General features: G+C 45.6%; 1 protein-coding gene across 1 annotated transcript in view; it reads left to right on the top strand.

Annotated features, from left to right (window-relative positions):
- LOC144791668 (D-beta-hydroxybutyrate dehydrogenase, mitochondrial-like) overlaps positions 1–19,033 on the top strand; it is a 94,703-nt gene that overhangs the window by 10,998 nt on the left and 64,672 nt on the right. The window contains exon 2 of the mRNA XM_078666400.1: positions 10,768–10,878. Within this exon, the coding sequence (XP_078522526.1) occupies positions 10,768–10,878 (111 nt within the window). The remainder of the gene's footprint in view (positions 1–10,767; positions 10,879–19,033) is intronic.

Genomic DNA, 19,033 nt, shown 5'->3' with positions numbered 1-19,033 from the left:
TCTTGAAAGCTGCTGACTGGTCCAATGCTGGTACCTTTGCTCGTCACTATTGTAAACCCATCCAACACATGTCTGATACTGTTTTAGGAAGCTTCCAACATGCATAATGTAGCCTCTGGTCTTGTAATGAAATTGCGATTCTCATATTTACATGACTAGAGAATCTGGATTTCATTAAAGACTCTGAGGCTGACATTATCCCTCCCTCCCTCCCTCCTCCGGAGGCATTTCAATTTACATTTTTACCTTGTACAATTTATTGTAATGCTTACTGTCTTTGATTTTTAACTTATGGATTTGTTTTTTATGACATTTTTGAAATTGTGTCTATTGAGTTTTGGACTAATTTCTTTATCCTTTCAGATAATGCCTGATCTTGACTACGTCTTCAAGAGTGCGTCCTTCCTGGATTTCTTCCTTCTGCCTTCTCCACTCATGTTTCGAGATATCCTGTTTTTCTTCTCCTTTGTTGCGGAGTTTCATCTCAAGCCTTTCAACTCTTCTTGAACTTTTTCTCCTTTGATGTCCTCATTTAAAAGAGGCTGTGTGTTGTTGGCTCATGGCATTTAGCTGTTGCCTTTGTTCTATTTGGAACTCTTGTATTTTGATGCGGCTGCTGGGATCTGCATTAAAGATGTATGCATAATGTCAGCATCCGAGTCTTTAATGAAATCCAGATTCTCTAGTCATGTAAATATGAGAATCGCAATTCAACAAGAAGGTTGTTGTCCTTGATATGTTGAGAGAGTTTACCGCTACAGATCTTTCAGAGATTTTAGCAAGGAAAGGGAGGTTTGTGATAGGGCGGAAATTATTGAGGTCATTCACATCAGCAGAGGGTTTCTTTAGAAGTGGGTAACCTGCCCTGTTTTGAGGGAAACTGAAAGGGAGCCTTGGCTGAGGAAGAGGTTAACCAGACTAGCTCGTCCAGTAGGGTAGCGTGTAGGTGTAGAAGTCCAATGCAATGTGCCAGCTGTCTGGTTTGCTAACAACTATTTGGGGCATTCAGAAAGCTTCCCTTGGAATGTATTCTGCCCATTGGTTACCGTTGGGTTTATGGTTTGTAACTCGCATTTGCTTGCTTTCTATTTGCTGGCTTTATTTGTTTTAGGCTGTCCAGCTTGAGTGCCTCCTCCATAGCCCATACGCCATTATTTACTGTATCCTTTCACCAGTGTTTGATTTCTGTAGACAAGTCTTTAAATTGAGTTCTTAACTTGTCACATTTGCTGTGCATTCAAAGACAGAGGTCAAATGTCAGGTTCTGTCTTCCAGGGGCTTAGTGCTTACTTTTCTTTAAATGACTTCAACGTGAGAGGATTTATGTGACCATTATGTTGTCTACTAAGGGTATGCTGAAGGAAGACTGTGAAATATGGTGGAGCAAATATTTTGATACGAATAAAACAAATCAATACATTAGGTGATGACATTTCCCCACATTATCGTTTGTGCTCTGTATACTTTTATCTGTAAAACTGTGTCTGTGCAAATGTAATAGTCATTTCAACTAAGGATGTGTTGTATGTAATGGCAGTGTGCTACCACACCATGCATACTCCATTTTACCCCACCCTACCCTACCGTGTATCACTCCACGCAACTGCACTCTACTCTGCACCACTCTATGGCTCTCTGCACTACACTCTACTGTGTGCCAGTCCACTATATGCCAACCCACTCTAAGCCACTCTAATCTACCTTGGGTATGTTTTCTCAATGTTATATAGCTCTTAATGTCTTCTTGTAATTTAATTTTCTTGTTTTGTTCAAAGGTATTGAAGGTGGCAATTGTATTGTTGATTTTTTTTCAAGGAGATTTGTTACCTCAGTGATACTGGAGTCTTCCAAAATGAGTTTATCTAACTGTGATTTCCTCTAGTTCCTTACGACTGTGCTTTATGGCAGTATCTATGCCTAAGACCATCCAGTGTCTCGAGCAAGTTGTAGCAAGGTGACTGAAACCAGTACGAAATTTAGGATCCTATGTGTGTGCAGGAGGATTACGTATTTGGAGACCTATGGGGATCACTTCTGACTTTCTATATTCATTTAGAATGCGTGCATGGAGTTTCGTGCGGTTCTGTTTTTTCTTTAGTTTCTCAAGTTTGTCCTGTAGGACCCTTGAGGTATTAGGGGCTGTGGTAGAGGGGGTGGAGGAATGAGAAAGGAGGGAAGGACAGCTTAGAATTACTTTGACATATTCGTCTGAGTAATTAGGAGTCTACCTAGAAGACAAGATGTGTATGTTGATTACAATTGAGGCGTCAAATAACGAAAGTATAAAGTGAACTCTCGCAACCCAGCGGTTGCTCAAAGTAACAAAAAGGACCACAGGAGACGACCCATAAACTCAGTTGAGACCTGGGTAGATCAATTAAAGCAATCGATAATGTTTCAACAGGTAACTATTAACTAGACCGATTCACAAAGTAAAACATGTAAATTACAGAGGCACTGGAAGAAGAGAGGCAATCAAAAATTTGATATGAGGTGGTTTGTATTTAAAAGATTAAACATACATCAATAGTTATAACAGCACTATTTTCAATGTATGTGGGTGTAACCCAAATAAACCGGTGCACATACATACTCATGCAAGAAGTGATCGGCGCAAATGACACATGAAATAATGTGAAGGAACAGCGAAATAAACGGCGCATGAGAATTTAAAGAAACAATGGTTGCAAGACATTATATTTCAAATAAAAAAATCAATCCACTGTTTAAGGCAACCACAGAAGAGCCAAGAGATGCGCTGAATGGTCGACTGTGTTTCGACCTGTAATTATTTCAGGTCTTCATCAGGACCGAGTTACAGATGATTTGAGGAGTGCTGTATAAAGGAATGAGAAGGGATAGGATAAGAAAGAGGAAAACCAGGGTGAGGTCATAGGTGATGGTCTAGTCTGTGAGCACTATTTTCTTTAATGATTTCCCCCTATTCCACCCACAACGTGCTATTCCTACAACTCCGCACGCCACCCGCTTTTATATTTTTATTAGTAATGGTGGCTGGTCGGCTTTAACTATAGCGGCCGCGCTTCTTTATTTATTGAATTTGCCTGTACCACCCGCTTTAACTATAGCAGTCACACTACAGAATTTTTTTTTGGGGGGTGTAAGCGCCCCATACAGTGCTTTCACTTTCATGGTGGGCGCAATACTTTCTTTAGACGCTGCTCGCCGTATTCGGGTTACAGAGTGCCGCGTCTAAAGAAAGGGGTGCGGCTGCCATTAAAGTGAAAGCACGGCATGGAGTGCTTTTACAAATATCATTTGTTTGTGAACAGGATAAGTTATTGCCAGCTTCTTGGGAGTAAGGTATGTTTCCTGTAACAAATGGATTTGCAATAGTTTAAATTATGTACCGGGGAGAAACGCTTGACCTGCTCACAGTCCTTCCTCCAATCGGATTTGACCAGTGGCTTTTGGCAGTCCTCAGCCCACTTCCCATAGACCGTTTTCATACTGCCCCAATCCCAGCCAGCAGCAATGCAGCACAGAGATGCATGATTAATCACCAGTTTCCATACTGGTCTAGGATTTCCTTCCCACTGTACTTCCCGGAAATGTTTCTGATTTCTCCAGTAGTGTAATCCAGTCTCTCATACTTCATTAACTGTCCCTGCCGATGCCAAACGCTTCCTGTGTATTTTCAAAGGACAGTAACCTGTTATTCAGAAATAGGTTGCCTACCGTAAGACAACCTCCCACCTTCCATCAGACAATCATCATATCTTTTGTCATATTCTTAAAAGGTTTAATGGACCATAAGCTCAAACAGGGTTCTTTTCAGTACAGCGGTCACAACCCCGTTCCAAACCACACCCACTTGTTGTATAGGATAGACGGCTTCTTGAGGAGTTTTATGTTCTATCAGGAAGGCTTGTGGCAGTGTATCATGCTCATGATAGCCCACCTGGAAAGTCTCTTCCCATTTTCGTCCTCCATCCTCAAACCAGCTGTGCTGCTGCATAGTATAGATCAGGAAAACCCAGTCTCCCTCAAGCATAGAAGCTTTAATGTGGTCATCTTGACATGGCTGCATCCACCAGCCCATACCAGTGTGCATATCAATAAATCGAGCTCACAAAACATACTGCTCAGAATCGTGGGCATGGAGTGCAACATGTAAAGGCAAGGGGTAAGAAATATGTTTCCTAGTGATATTCCACCTATTATAGACAAGGGTATACAATGTTCCAGTCCTTAAGTACTCTTCCCATATAATTGTGTATTGAGCGTAGGGATGTATGACTTGGATCCCCAAGTACCTAAAGGTATTAGTTTTCCACTCTGTGCCCGGTCACTGCTGGGCACATAAAGCCCAAAAGGAAGAGTTTGGATTTGCTTCAATTTGTTTTTATTGAGAACCAAAAGGGGATAGGTCCATAAACACTTAGTGGGGGCTAGACCTTATATTTAAATTGCAAAAACACACAGTGCCCACACCACAATTACTCATTCAATATTCAAGAAGGGTAAGAAACCAGTTTATTGTAACCACCCGTAGACAGCATTACTCAGTGTCTATCATTTTATGCTTTTTTTCAAATTTTCAAAAAATCATAACAGAATAAAGGACTACGTATTGGAATATTTACAAGACTAAATACACTTTGTACATACATCAAAAACAAACATTAACACACTAAAAAACGTTTCTGCATCAAACATTACAAAAAATTATAATTACATCACAACCAACAAATATTACAATAAAAAACATGAAGAAAAATGATTTCCAAGGGGGTATAAGCAACTTAATAGCTTGTAAACGCTTAAATACTGGACTAGCCGGTCCTAGTGTTGTGAAGTTGACAATTTATTCCACCCAAGAAAGACTGCCGTCGCGTTTCAAGAACCAGGCACAAAGTCACTGGTCTATCATCAGGGCTGTTTATTCTTTGTATATAAAAAGATGCAAAGACATTGTTTTACTTTAACAGGCAAATTCATAGTGAGTGCCTTTCTCCAATCGTGGGCAAGGAGTGATAATAAAGGATAGCAACATACTAAAATTGTTTTAAAGAGGGGCGTGATGGTTAATCTTCTTGTGGTCCAACTCGCTAGTTATTGTGGTGGCCAGACAGAGATGTGTAAAAAAAAATGGGAGATTGGTTTTCAATTTAACTCACTCGGGTCTTTTAATTATCAAGCTCCAGTCAAAGATGTAAAAAAAGGGGAGAAGCGTACCTTATTTTTTGTGAACTGCCGTAGCACGGCGAATTTTGCTTGTACGACGTCACCATCAAGGTGTAATTCTACAACAGTAATGGCATAGGTTTCAATCATGTGGTTTTCTCAAAACTTTCTAAGTGAGTGGATATAACTCACAGAAGAATTAGCCTACCTTACTGAAGTATCTTGTTCTTAAAGATTTAAAGGGAGAAACCGCAATCACCGTCCTGTAATAGAACGAAACGCCGATTTCAAAAAAAGATCTCTCAAAAATATTGAATGAATGCTCAGACCACGATAAGGCGGTGTTTGTAAATACCTGCTCCTCTGCCACAGCACACCCGCGCTCGAGTCTGCTTTCTTTCAATAAAGATGGCCGCCACACTTTTTCTGTTTGTTTTATACTTCCTGGTGCAAAATTGCATTATGGGACTTGTAGTCGCATTTAATCAAATCGCATATTCTAGGCGCCATGGAGACACATATATACGCAACATGTTTGCCTATCCATTTTATCGTGCTAATGCGATCAAACTAATGAAATTTTTGGTGTATGCGCTGATAAATTATCAAGCGCATTGGTACTGTACCCCATGCTAAAGGTACTTCTCAAGATTTGAAGTATATTGCAACTTGAGACATCTCTGTCTGGTCACCACAATAACTAGCGAGTTGGACCACAAGAAGATTAACCATCACGTCCCTCTTTAAAACAATTTTGGTATGTAGCTATCCTTTATTATCACTCCTTGCCCACGATTGGAGAAAGGCACTCACTATGAATTTGCCTGTTAAAGTAAAACAATGTCTTTGCATCTTTTCAGATACAAAGAATAAACATCCCTGATGATAGACCAGTGACTTTGTGCCTGGTTCTTGAAACGCGTCGGCAGTCTTTCTTGGGTGGAATAAATTGTCAACTTCACGACACTAGGACCAGCTGGTCCAGTATTTAAGCGTTTACAAGCTATTAAGTTGCTTATACCCCCTTTGGAAATCATTTTTCTTCATGTTTTTTATTGTAATATTTGTTGGTTGTGATGTAATTATATTTTTTTGTAATGTTTGATGCAGAAACGTTTTTTAGTGTGTAAATAATGTTTGTTTTTTGATGTATGTACAAAGTGTATTTAGTCTTGTAAATATTCCAATACGTAGTCCTTTATTCTGTTATGATTTTTTTAAAATTTGAAAAAAAGCATAAAATGATAGACACTGAGTAATGCTGTCTAAGGGTGGTTACAATAAACTGGTTTCTTACCCTTCTTGAATATTGAATGAGTAATTGTGGTGTGGGCACTGTGTGTTTTTGCAATTCAATTTGTTTTTAGTCCGAAGACTCCTCCAAATTTCCCTAATTCCTAAAGGAGGGAGGCACTGACCCGATCCCTCTAGTAGACCAGCACATCATCAGCGGACAACAACACAATATACGCCCCAAGGCTGCATTACGTCTGCAGCCTAAAGGCCAGCAACTTCACTGCTAGCACAAATAACATAGGAGTCTTCAGACAGCCCTGTCTGGTGCCCTTCTCAAGGATTCAAGAGTCTGAAATCACTGCTCCCCTCACCCATGTTGACCCTACACCCTGGTTCTATATATAAAAGTTTGACCAGCTAATAAAAATAGGTCTAAATCCCAAGCGCTCACTAAACTATCATGTAAAGTCCCAACCCAGAGTATCAAATCCAAGCTCTATATCTAAGGTTGCAAAGGCATAATCCTTTGCGGAGGCCTCCAGCAAGCTGTCTGGGATAAAGGCGGTCTGATCTTTTTGTGGACAAGGGTACCCACCACATAAAGGAGTCTGCCTGCTAAAGCTTTACTCAGCAATTTTCATATCTATGTTCAGCATTGACAAGGATCTGATTGCTGATACTAGGGAGTGATCGTTCCCCTCGTTGGGGATTAGTTTGATTGATGCTTTTCTCTGCGAGAAGAGAGTCCACCCACAGCGCTTTCTCCAACACTCAACGATTGGTCTAGAAGCAGTGTTGGTATTGCTTGATAGAAATCAGCAGAGATACCGGTCATTGCAAGTGTTTTATATTTCTGCATCCTGTCTAAAGGCTCTTTAAGCTCCAGAAGAAACAGCAGGGCTTCCAGATCAACCCACTGCTCATCCGTCAAACGTGAAAGCCTCACCTCACTTAAAACAAATCTAGGATCTGTGTCTTGTTTGTTATTAGGTTGGGCATAGCCTCTTGCCAAATAGTGTCTAAAGTTGGCGTTTATTTGTGCCCTAGCTACTATATCCTGCCCACACTCCTGGCGCAGAATCTGTATGCCTGCGAGGGTTTGAACTGCTTTCATGCACACTGAGTGCAGGTGTATTTATCTAGGTTAGCCGAAGTATCCTTAATCTACTTTTCATGTCTAATAATTGCCAGGTCATATCCGGGTCTGTGACTACTTTATTTTCTTTATTTGCCACTGCAGTCTCTGTGCCTAATAGTGTGCGTTCCAACTGCATTCATAGTCCAGTGATTCGAGAAATGCATTCTCCCCACCATCCAAGTGCTACTTTGTCTGCTCTGGTGGCCTAGTGGACTAATGCATCCACTACAGGGGTCTGTGCTCGACCTCATGGTCACAGGTTCAAATCCCAGCAGGTCCACTCAGCGTTTCATCCATCTGAGGTCGATAAAATGAGTACCATTGAGTTGGGTAACAATATACATGTTAGTCAGCGCCTTGAGACCCTTGGGTGATAAGTGCGCTTTACAAATACATGTGTTATGTTATGTGTGCCTCCCGTTCTGTTGCTCTATTGTCGGTTGTTTTGTGGTTTTACTTAAAAAATATCAGTTCAGTACAGACACTTGTGTGTGAATTGAACAGCCGCGGCCGGTAGTAGGTGTAACTGCAGGGCGGTGACGTGGGGAGGGGAGGGGGAGGGTGGGGGGTAGTAATGTATGGATTACGGACTTTAACTGGTAAGTAAACATATAAATAAATAAAACGAATTTCGTTGTGTACACTGCATCACCAAATGCGATGCAGTGTGTGCAACGAAATTCTTTTTATTTATTTATAAGTTTACTTACCTGTTAAAGTCCGTAATCCATACATTACTACCCCCACCCTGCCCCTCCCCAGGTCACCGCCCTGCAGTTACACCTACTACCGGTCGTGGCTTGAATTGAAGGCTCGGTATGTCAGCCATGTGGCCCTCTATAATATGAATCTAAGGCTGCCAAAAGGTAAATAGTCTGAAGGGCATTGTAGAAGTTTTCTTTTTTTTTTCATGCACTATTTAAGGTGGCAAATCATTTGTGCGAATTAGTGATTTTAATGTTGCATATGGTCGTAACTGATGAACTGATAATGTTGCATTTACTACAACTTCATTATTAATCAAAGTTCTAAACAAAATAAGTAAAGTCGTGTTTCATTTTCGTGCAAGACACCATTATTTTAAAATGGATGCGGTTTCTGCTGTTCTACTCATCTTGCTCCTGCTCATCCCCCCCCCATCCTAATCGGTGGCCTGCTGCGAGTCTTCTCTCCACAGTTTCTGTGGAACACAGAGTGCTATGACGCAAATGAGCAATTGTATTATAAAGCATGTAGTGCGCATCAAACTTTCCATTGTGAACCTGATGTATCATTTTGAAGGATTGGCACGAAACGTTCAGAGAGGGCATGCAGACGAACCTCATTCTCAGGTATTGTTTGAAAAGTGTTTCATATTATGATGTGCGTTTCCGGAGTGAAGTTGCTGAGGGAGCTAGTTGAAGATTCCTCTTACCTCAAAAAATGGGTTAGTGATAAGATGATTTAATTGATATGAAGTTGTTTGAGATTTCCAAAGGTAATCTAAACCTGAACAAGTCATGCTGAATTTACAGTTTTTCAAATTGTCAACCATTAATTGTGTATTTAAAAAAAAAACAAACTGTTTTTGTAGGTCTGGCGGAGACTTCTCATTTCCCTTTGAGACTGCCCAATTATTCTGAGACTTGCTTCTCCTTACCTAGGGTGCTGTCCGTACTCTTTGAAGTTGACATTTGGAATCTGGAGAGATTTAGTTGTTCAATTAGGGATTTTATTATGAGTCATTATTTCTGTATTTGAGCTTTTATGGCATTTTATGCATTTTGTTCTATATTGTTTCATAAACCGTACTGTATTACAACATATGTTTAATTTCGATCTTGAGCTCAGTTATTGAGTGGTCCCAGTTTCAATTCAAGTTCTACTCTGCTAAATTATTGAGTAGGGTAGTTTCTCACCGCTAGATTGAGAGATCCTGGAGGCAAACTGCCTAGAGTAAAATGCGGGGCATGTAAGATACTGGGGTTCTGAAAACATTGGGGGGCTTCAGATTCTATAATTTGGCTTTTTAATGATATTGAGTGAATGACATAAAAAACTTTCAGCGGTACCAGGATCGGTGATGTGATCATTAATAGATTCTTAACAACTGGGGACTCACTTAGCATGGGCATTGAACTTTGATTCTTACTTTGGACATTGTACTGGCTGCTGGAAGGTGACCATCAATGAGCACAGGCCTTACAAGGGCCACATTTAAGGCTAGCTTCAGTGTGTGCAATTTAGCATTTACTTTTTTATATTTGATTGCTGGCTTAGCTTGGTGAATGAACAATAAAACTGAGTTACTGAGTAAACTGGTCTTACTGAGGTCTGTCTTGACGCAGCAGTTGTCGCATAACCTTGCGTGATCAATGGAGAGAGCTTTAAAAAGCATCAATGAGAAAAGGGATCTGGCTAGATCCGCATGTTGATTTCCCGGACTACTATTTGGGCAGACGTGTGCTTCTGCTGGAAAACAAGTCTATATATTGCACTTTATGTCTTTGTAAAAAGCTTACGTTCAATAAAGTAGAGTTTGTGTAGTGTGAACACATGATGCCATGTCATTGGTCTGATCCTTTTCATATGAAACCTTTTGGCAAAGGCAGTAGGTTGGACTTATTTATTGTGAAACGCATTTACTAAAGCCAGTGAGCCTGAACGGAATCAAACACGTTCTTCCCTTGTTTGTTCGGTTGATAATGAAGCCCGGCACGAGAAAGGGAAGGAAGGGGTGGTTAGTGCTCAACCTACTTACAAGCTAATTCTCATCAGTCGGAGTTTTGGTTGCTCGTTCTAATTTTTATTCTTCTTCCCCCAATAGTCTGGTCCTTCCCTGGAGCTTTTGGTGCCGTTTGTGAAAATGGACCCCCTCTTCCACGCAGGCACACATGCGCAGTCACACAACCAAATACAATGCCATTTCATGTACTGAAAGTCACATTTATCTCTTTCACACGGAAAGGGTTAATTGAACTTAGGACTCACTCAAAGGAGAACAATTAAAAACAAATCACGTTACCTTGTTTAGCACAAACCAGGTTTTCATTTTTCCCCTGATACAGAGAAAAAAAAGTAAGTTAGTTTGTGTTTTATTTATTTATTTAATAATGTTTTGTTTGAGTGGGTTGCAAAAATACTACCCTTGAACAAAGTCAGGTATGTGAAGATCTAGCCGATAAATTCATAACAGCTAGAGTGATTATCTATATCCAAGGGACTGAGATTATCCTAAATTCTAACTATTCTGTTTCATTACACAGGTGGCGGGGAAGCATGTCCTCATCACAGGTTGTGACAGCGGGTTCGGCTTAGCGCTGGCAAAACACCTTCATGCCATTGGGTTTACTGTGTTTGCAGGATGTCTGCTGAAGGTGAGATACGTTGAAATTAATGCCGCCTCAATTGAAGAATTTTAACCCCTTTGATGTGGTCTTCGTCACGCTTTTTTAATTTTTGCGTTTGTTCAAAACAAAATGCACATTTTAAAATATATTTATCTAATGTTTTCATCTTGTGAAAAAGTGAGCAAAAGTGAAAACCAGGTCTTTAAAATTGTGACTTTTTTTGGCTAGGGAAGGGTCATGGTTTTTGTCAGTGACTGGCGCCAACAAAAGATTCACGAATTAAAAGTTGGCATCTTTTTTCCAAGCTGATTGGGCTGAAAATTAATACTCTCTGTTAGACCTGTCAGCCCTTTGGGTGGTCCCTCCTATTATTTATTTATTTTTGTCTCCTTTTTGCCCCTCAATTCCTTTCATTTTTATGTCCACTGGAATTTTTAGGTGTTGTCCTGGGGGATAGGTACTCCTTGACCCTATAGTTCCTCATAGGCCTTGAAATCCCTCCTTTTCTAGGGCAAGTTAGCTACACAAAATGGTGGCCAGTAACTGCCATAACTGATTACCTCAGGGAAGGGGCCCATAGAACAACATAGGGAGACTCTAGAACCTTCCAGCTGGTTCTGGCAGCCTGGGGACAGCCTATATAAGGTCAGGACAGGGGCGGACATTTTAGAGTGACCGGGGAGCTTGAGTGAAACCTGGTGAGGAGTGAAGCAGTAGTGTAGGGAGGAAGGCGCACTGTGAGGGGTTAGATCGTCCCACGGGCCGGCTGATCTACTGTGCTGGCGTGTCCCCCTACCTATTGACTAAGCCCTAGCACAGCTTTATCATCACTAGCTCTATACATCCAATAGTGCCACCTAGAGAAACGGGGCTGGGCTGCTTTTGAAGAGCTGCAGACGACTGGCCTGGGATTTCAACAGGGAGAGCATTTGGTTGTGAAAGAGACTGCCTGGCTTCTTTCCCCCCCCCCTTCGGGACCCATCTTGAACTGCTTCCACAGAATGTGTGGGGTCGGGGATAACATCGCCACTTTCCCCAAGGGTTCCGTGTGTCCATAAGACTGAGGAAAGAACCGTACCTTGCTGCGGCTAGCGGCCGATTTCCCTGACACTGGGCTGCTGTCCCCTTTTCACAAGCCCGTTAAGGAGATCCAGCAGAGAGGGCCGCTTGGGGTCAGCAGGGCAGCAGTTCCTATGAGACGACATTACGGAGGACAGTGAGGGCTAGCGAGATCCTGGAAGAAGGGGGCGGGAATCGGAGAAGGCCGGCCCGCGTTCGCACCCTCCCTCTCTGACACCTGAGGCGAGGGCGGGACGCAGAGCCGACAGGAACGCCGAGAGAGTCGCGGCGTAGTTCCGGCCCCGTCAGCTGCTCGCCACGACCGGAATCACCACAGAGCAGTGGTAGCGTGACCGGAGGAGGTAGTGAGGCTGAGTAATCTGACTGGGACGAATCTATCCGACACCCGGTAAGGCCGTGAGGTGAAGTGCAGGGCCGCAGGGCCTGAGAGGGCCTCGCTGTTGGCTCCAGAGCTGTGGTGGGTGGGGAGAGTCTGTTCACACCAAGCTACCAGCATTAAACGAAATAAAGGCCAGAAGGTTAACGGAAGGGGAGGCACAGCACACAGAGACCTCTGCCGGACCTGCACTGATCAGACTCCCTGGCCCTGGAAGGAGAGAGTGAGTGGTGGGCCCAGGGAAAGGAGGCCAACAGGGTTGCACTGTAGGGATTTCCTTGCTACGAAGGACCTGAGTGCCGAGAAACTGACACTGGCTGACCGGAGCTGTCTTAGAACTGGCATTTGGCGAGATACCAAACTGAGGGCATGTTGGTTGGTTTAAAGTAGTGAAAAGCTATGCTTGTCTAACCGTGTGAACCACACTACATTGTCAAATTAATTCCTGAACTGGCTTCATTTAGCGAGTGTATTGCACTGATAACTTTATGCTTAAATGAGTTAATGAGTTGGCCTGCCTTCTTCTTCTAGGCATTCATCTGCTTGTTTATTAATGCATACAGCTGCTTGGTAGTTTATTGCGTGAATTGCTACAGAGCTAACTTTACGGCCTATGTCTCTTACTTTTGTATGGAAATGAGTCCTTGATGGAAATGGATTTTCACAGTTACCCTGCATACTAATGCTATGACTAAATAAGGTTCGCTTAAGTAATGAAATCTTATGTCATGATATGCTTTTATAAGTACAAGTGATCCAATAGTAATGTCTAAAATGTTAACCTATTAAATTGTGAAGCAACTGAGAATCTAATTGAAAGGAAACCTAACAAAAGAATTATTTTTATAAAACAGCCCATATTTTCCTAAAATTGGTGTAGTGTCATTTTTGAATGGATGGATGCTGGGTTACTGTAAGGGTGTGACGCAAGCTTAACACTTTTGCCCTTGGGAATTGACCGTCCTACTCTGTGCCAGGCTACCCTATGCGGTTTGGAGATCCCAGGTCCAACATAATTGGTGTCTAGCGGTGGGATGAGAACTGTGCTTGCGTCCACTCTATAGTAACGTAGTGTACTCCATAGACCTACACCTGGAGTTTTCTCCTTGCGGACTCCCTAATTATATTTTTGTTTTTCCAAATTTACTCCTGGTGGTGGGTGGAGGTAGCTTCTGATTACCCGCTAAACTAATTCCTTCCAGGTGGCTGTCCCGAACTCTCATTGGCAAGATGGAATTTGCTCTGGGGGAATTAGAGCCCTATACTGTGGCTCAACTCCGAGAATTTTGTCAAAACATGGGAGTGTTCTTCAAGCGTGGTGCTAAAAAGGGGGAACTCCAGACCAGCTTGAGGGCGTGGGTGGCAGCGCACCCAGAGGGGAAGGAGGAGGAAGAGGAGGAGCGGGACACTGTCATCGGGGTAGATGTGTTGTACCAACATGAGAGGGAGAACCTACTGACAGGTCCCAGAACACTCTCAAGGGAGGGCAGCAGTGTTTCCGTGAGAAGCTTGACTGAAGCCAAACTAGCAGATACGAGGGAGGAGAGACAGTTAAGATGGGAGTTGGCAAAATTGGAGAAGGCAAGAGAAGAGAGTAGGCAAGCTCATGAGTTGAGCCTCAGAGAATTAGACTTTAAGGCCCTGCAAGTAGGGACTTCCAATTCTCCAAATGGTGGCAGCGAACTAAAGGATGTGACCAGGGAACCCAGACCTTATCTACCTAAGGACGTAGTCGCCAGCTACAGTACAGGGGATGACATCGCCAAGTGGCTGGCCGCCTATGAGGTCTCCTTAAGAGCCCATGGGATATTAGAGAAACACTGGGGGGGTGGCTTGTATAAATACATGCCTCCTGCAGGAAGGGATACACTATTGGCCCTGGAGCAGGGAGAGCAGACCCACTACCCCACCATGAAAGTGGCGCTAATAAGAAAGTTTGGACTGACTCCAGAAAAATACCGACAGAAGTTTAGGGGTAGTCACAAACTAGGCACACAGAATTGGGTGGATTTCTTGGACTACGCAAAGAAGGCATTAGAGGGTTGGGTGCAAGGCAGCGAGGTGGGGGACTATGAGGGGTTGTATGACCTTATTCTCAAGGAGCACCTACTCGAGAAATGTTTTCCCGAGCTGCGTCAACACCTGGTGGACAGCAAGCTGACCAACCCCCGGGAGCTTGCTGAGGAGGCAGACATCTGGGCAAGTACCCGGGTGTCCTCAAAGGGGACTGGAGGGGATTCCCAAAGGACCGGACAGGGCGCCCTCCAGAGAAAGAGGGGGGTGATAAAAAGAGGGAGTTTTCAAAAGGCCCCCAAAACAGTTTCCAGGGAAAGGGAACAGGATTCACCCCTAAGGCTAACCCGCCCAGAAACCCTCATCCTGGCCAAAGTCAGCAGCCAAGGGTTGTCCACTGCTTTGAGTGTGGTGGTGTTGGACATTATAAGGGAGATGTTAAGTGCCCAAAGAGACCACCCCCTCCCACTGGAGGAAACGCCCCGGGAGTAGCTAGTGTAGTGCTCGGGGAGGAGTTGCCCTTAGATAAGGGGGGGGAGTGGGCGGGTGTCACCTTAGTGTCCCTGGGAGATCGGGAGATGGTTCCTAAGATCCAGGTGCCCTCAAATACTACAAAGTATGGGCAATGGGTCACCATCAATGGCCAAAGAGGGGAGGCTCTGAGAGACACAGGAGCCAGTATGACTATGGTAAGGAGTCAACTGGTGTCTCCAGAGCAGGTGATTCCACATGTACTCCACCCCGCCGCGATGGCTGACGGCAGATTGGGCCACTACCCTGTGGCCGAGGTTCCCTTTGAGTGGGAAGGGGTTGTAGGTTCACTTCGAGTTGCCGTAAGCCCTGCCGTGCCAGTCGATTGACTGTTGGGAAATGACATGGAGCACAATGCTTGGAAGGAGGTGGAATACCGGACTCATTCGGAGATGCTGGGTACACCTGACTGGGCCTGTGCTAGCACAAGGTCTGCAACTACCCGGAGGGGGAGTTCGCTTGGGCTGGAGCCTGGAACAAGGGCCCAGCCAGCTGCCAAAAAGGAAAGAACCGAGTACAGGAGAAGCCTGTCTCTGCTTTCACGCCCCATGAGACAGATCGGCCACCTGCGGGGGTGGACCAGGAGTCCGTGGAGGGGGAAGTTGTCTCCCTGGAGAACCTACCTATCCCTGCTGAGTGGCATGTGGAAGGAGGGCCTACCAGGGAGGAGTTTTGTAAGGGCCAGAAGGAGTGCCCTACCCTTGAGGGACTGAGGCGACAGGCCGAAGCCCAGGCAGCAGGGAACGTTACTGGGAGTTACCACATTTACTGGGAGGATGGACTCCTCTACAGTGAACCTAAGGCACCCGTGCACGGTTCATCACGGGCCTTGGTTGTCCCTCAACGTTACCGAGCCTTTCTTTTGGAATTGGCTCATGAGATACCCTTGGCAGGACACTTAGGACAGGACAAGACCTTTGCCCGGCTTGTCCCCCACTTCTACTGGCCTCAGATGGAAGTGGCATCCGACACATACTGTCGGACATGTATATCCTGCCAAGCCAGTGGGAAAACAGGGGTGAAGCTGAAAGCTCCCCTGGAACCACTTCCTGTCGTTAGCACCCCCTTTGAAAGGGTGGGCATCGACATTGTGGGGCCATTGGATCCACCAACTACAGCTGGTCACAGGTTTATCCTGGTTCTGGTGGATCACGCCACACGGTACCCAGAGGCAATACCTCTGAGGACCATTACTGCACCTGCAGTGGCTAGGGCCCTGATGGGGATCTTTACCCGAGTGGGTTTCCCCAAGGAGGTTGTGTCCGACAGGGGGACCAACTTCATGTCAGCGTACATGCGGGCTATGTGGAAGGAGTGTGGAGTTACCTACCGGTTTACCACTCCTTATCACCCCCAGACCAATGGTCTGGTGGAAAGGTTCAACAAGACCTTAAAAGGCATGATAAGAAGTCTGCCTGAGAGCCTGCGGAGGAAATGGGACGTCCTCCTACCCTGTTTGTTGTTTTCCTACAGGGAAGTGCCACAGAAGGGAGTGGGCTTCAGCCCCTTCGAGCTTCTGTATGGGCACCCTGTGCGTGGACCTCTCAGCCTGGTGAAGGACGGATGGGAAAAGTCTCCCAGGAAGCTTCCCCAGGATGTGGTGAGCTACATGCTGGCTTTCCGGAGCCAAATGGCTAAGTTGTGGAAGCAAGCTTCAGACAACTTGGAAGCCAGCCAAGCAGTGATGAAAGAGTGGTATGACCACAACGCTCACCCCGTGGAGTTGGAGCCTAGCCAGAAAGTGTGGGTGATGGAACCTGGAGAGCTAAGTGCCCTCCAAGATCGCTGGACAGGCCCCTTTGAGGTGATGGAAAAGAAGGGAAAGGCCACCTACCTGGTGGATCTTAAGACCCCTCGACAGCCCCTACGGGTGCTGCATGCCAATCGCCTCAAACCCCACCATGAGAGGCCCGAGGTCATCTTGATGATGGTGACTGATGGAGCAGAGGAAGCGGAAAGCGAGCATCTCCCTGATCTCTTTTCGTCTCAGGAAAAGGATGGGTCGGTGGAGGGAGTGATTCTCTCCCCATCCCTAACTCCTGAGCAGCGAGAGGACTGTCGCCAGGTCTTGGAGCAGTATTCCTCGTTGTTCTCCCTTGTCCCGGGAAGGACCCACCTGTGTACCCATGACGTGGACACAGGAGACAGCTCACCAGTGAAGTCTAAGACCTACCGGCTGTCAGACAAGGTGAAGGCCAGCATCCACAGCGAAGTTACAAAGATGCTGGAGCTAGGAGTCATTGAACCTTCTAGCAGCCCCTGGTCCAGTCCGGTGGTTCTGGTACCAAAAGCTGCCCCACCGGGCACCACTCCAGAACTGAGGTTCTGTGTGGATTACCGGGGACTGAACTCAGTGACTAAGACTGATGCACATCCGATCCCTAGGGCGGATGAGCTTATTGACTGGCTGGGAGCTGCCCAATACCTGAGTACCTTTGACCTTACTTCAGGGTACTGGCAGATCTCCCTTACAGATGGAGCAAAGGAAAGGTCAGCCTTCTCCACACCTGAGGGCCACTACCAGTTCTGTGTGATGCCCTTTGGGCTCAAGAACGCCCCTGCCACTTTTCAGCGGCTGGTGAACCAGGTCCTCTCTGGAATGGAGGCTTTCTCCGCTGCTTATCTGGATGACATTGCTGTCTTCAGCAGCAGTTGGGAGGACCATTTGTGTCACTTACAAGCTGTTCTCCAGGCCCTGAAACAGGCTGGCTTGACAATCAAGGCCAGTAAATGTCAGATCGGGCAGGGGTCGGTTGTGTACCTAGGCCACTTGGTGGGGCAGGGGAGCGGTGCAGCCCCTCCAGGCAAAGATTGAGGCAATGAGGGCCTGGGAGCCCCCCAAGACCCAAACTGAGGTCCGAGCCTTCCTGGGCCTCACAGGTTACTACCTTCGCTTTGTGAAGGGGTATGGCACTATTGTGGCGCCCCTCACTGAGCTCACATCCAAGAAACAACCTCGACGGGTAGTCTGAAAAGAGGCTTGTCAGCAAGCTTTTGTGAAGTTGAAACAAGCAATGTGTGCAGCACCCTAAGGGCCTCGGATTTCTCTAAGGAGTTCATTGTCCAGACAGACGCATCAGAGCATGGCATTGGGGCAGTGTTATCGCAACTCAATGAAGAGGGTCTGGATCAACCTGTTGTCTTCTTGTCTAGGAGACTGCTTCCCCGGGAACAGAAGTGGAGTGCAATAGAGCGGAAAGCTTTTGCAGTGGTATGGGCTCTGAAGAAGTTGCGGCCATACCCGTTTGGCTCGCACTTCCTGGTTCAGACCGACCATCGACCCCTTCGTTGGCTGATGCAAATGAAGGGGGAGAATCCCAAGCTGTTGAGATGGTCCATCTCCCTACAGGGAATGGACTTCCGGGTGGAACATCGGCCTGGAGTGGACCACGCCAATGCAGACGGTATCTCTAGGTATTTCCGCCTTAGTGATGAGGACTCCCAAGGGGTTGGGTAGCTCTCCCCACTTTCAGCTGGGGGGGACGCGTGTTTGACCTGTCAGCCCTTTGGGTGGTCCCTCCTATTATTTATTTATTTTTGTCTCCTTTTTGCCCCTCAATTCCTTTCATTTTTATGTCCACTGGAATTTTTAGGTGTTGTCCTGGGGGATAGGTACTCCTTGACCCTATAGTTCCTCATAGGCCTTGAAATCCCTCCTTTTCTAGGGCAAGTTAGCTACACAAAATGGTGGCCAGTAACTGCCATAACTGATTACCTCAGGGAAGGGGCCCATAGAACAACATAGGGAGACTCTAGAACCTTCCAGCTGGTTCTGGCTGCCTGGGGACAGCCTATATAAGGTCCGGACCGGGGCGGCCATTTTAGAGTGACTGGGGAGCTTGAGTGAAACCTGGTGAGGAGTGAAGCAGTAGTGTAGGGAGGAAGGCGCACTGTGAGGGGTTAGATAGTCCCACGGGCCGGCTGCTCTACTGTGCTGGCGTGTCCCCCTACCTATTGACTAAGCCCTAGCACCGCTTTATCATCACTAGCTCTATACATCCAATAGTGCCACCTAGAGAAACGGGGCTGGGCTGCTTTTGAAGAGCTGCAGACGACTGGCCTGGGATTTCAACAGGGAGAGCATTTGGTTGTGAAAGAGACTGCCTGGCTTCTTTCCCACCCCCCCCCCCCCACCCCCCCCCCTCGGGACCCATCTTGAACTGCTTCCACAGAATGTGTGGG

Source organism: Lissotriton helveticus, chromosome 11, assembly GCF_964261635.1.
Source record: "Lissotriton helveticus chromosome 11, aLisHel1.1, whole genome shotgun sequence".
NCBI classification, from domain to species: Eukaryota; Metazoa; Chordata; class Amphibia; order Caudata; family Salamandridae; genus Lissotriton; species Lissotriton helveticus.
This window is presented reverse-complemented; position numbering and strand designations above follow the sequence as displayed.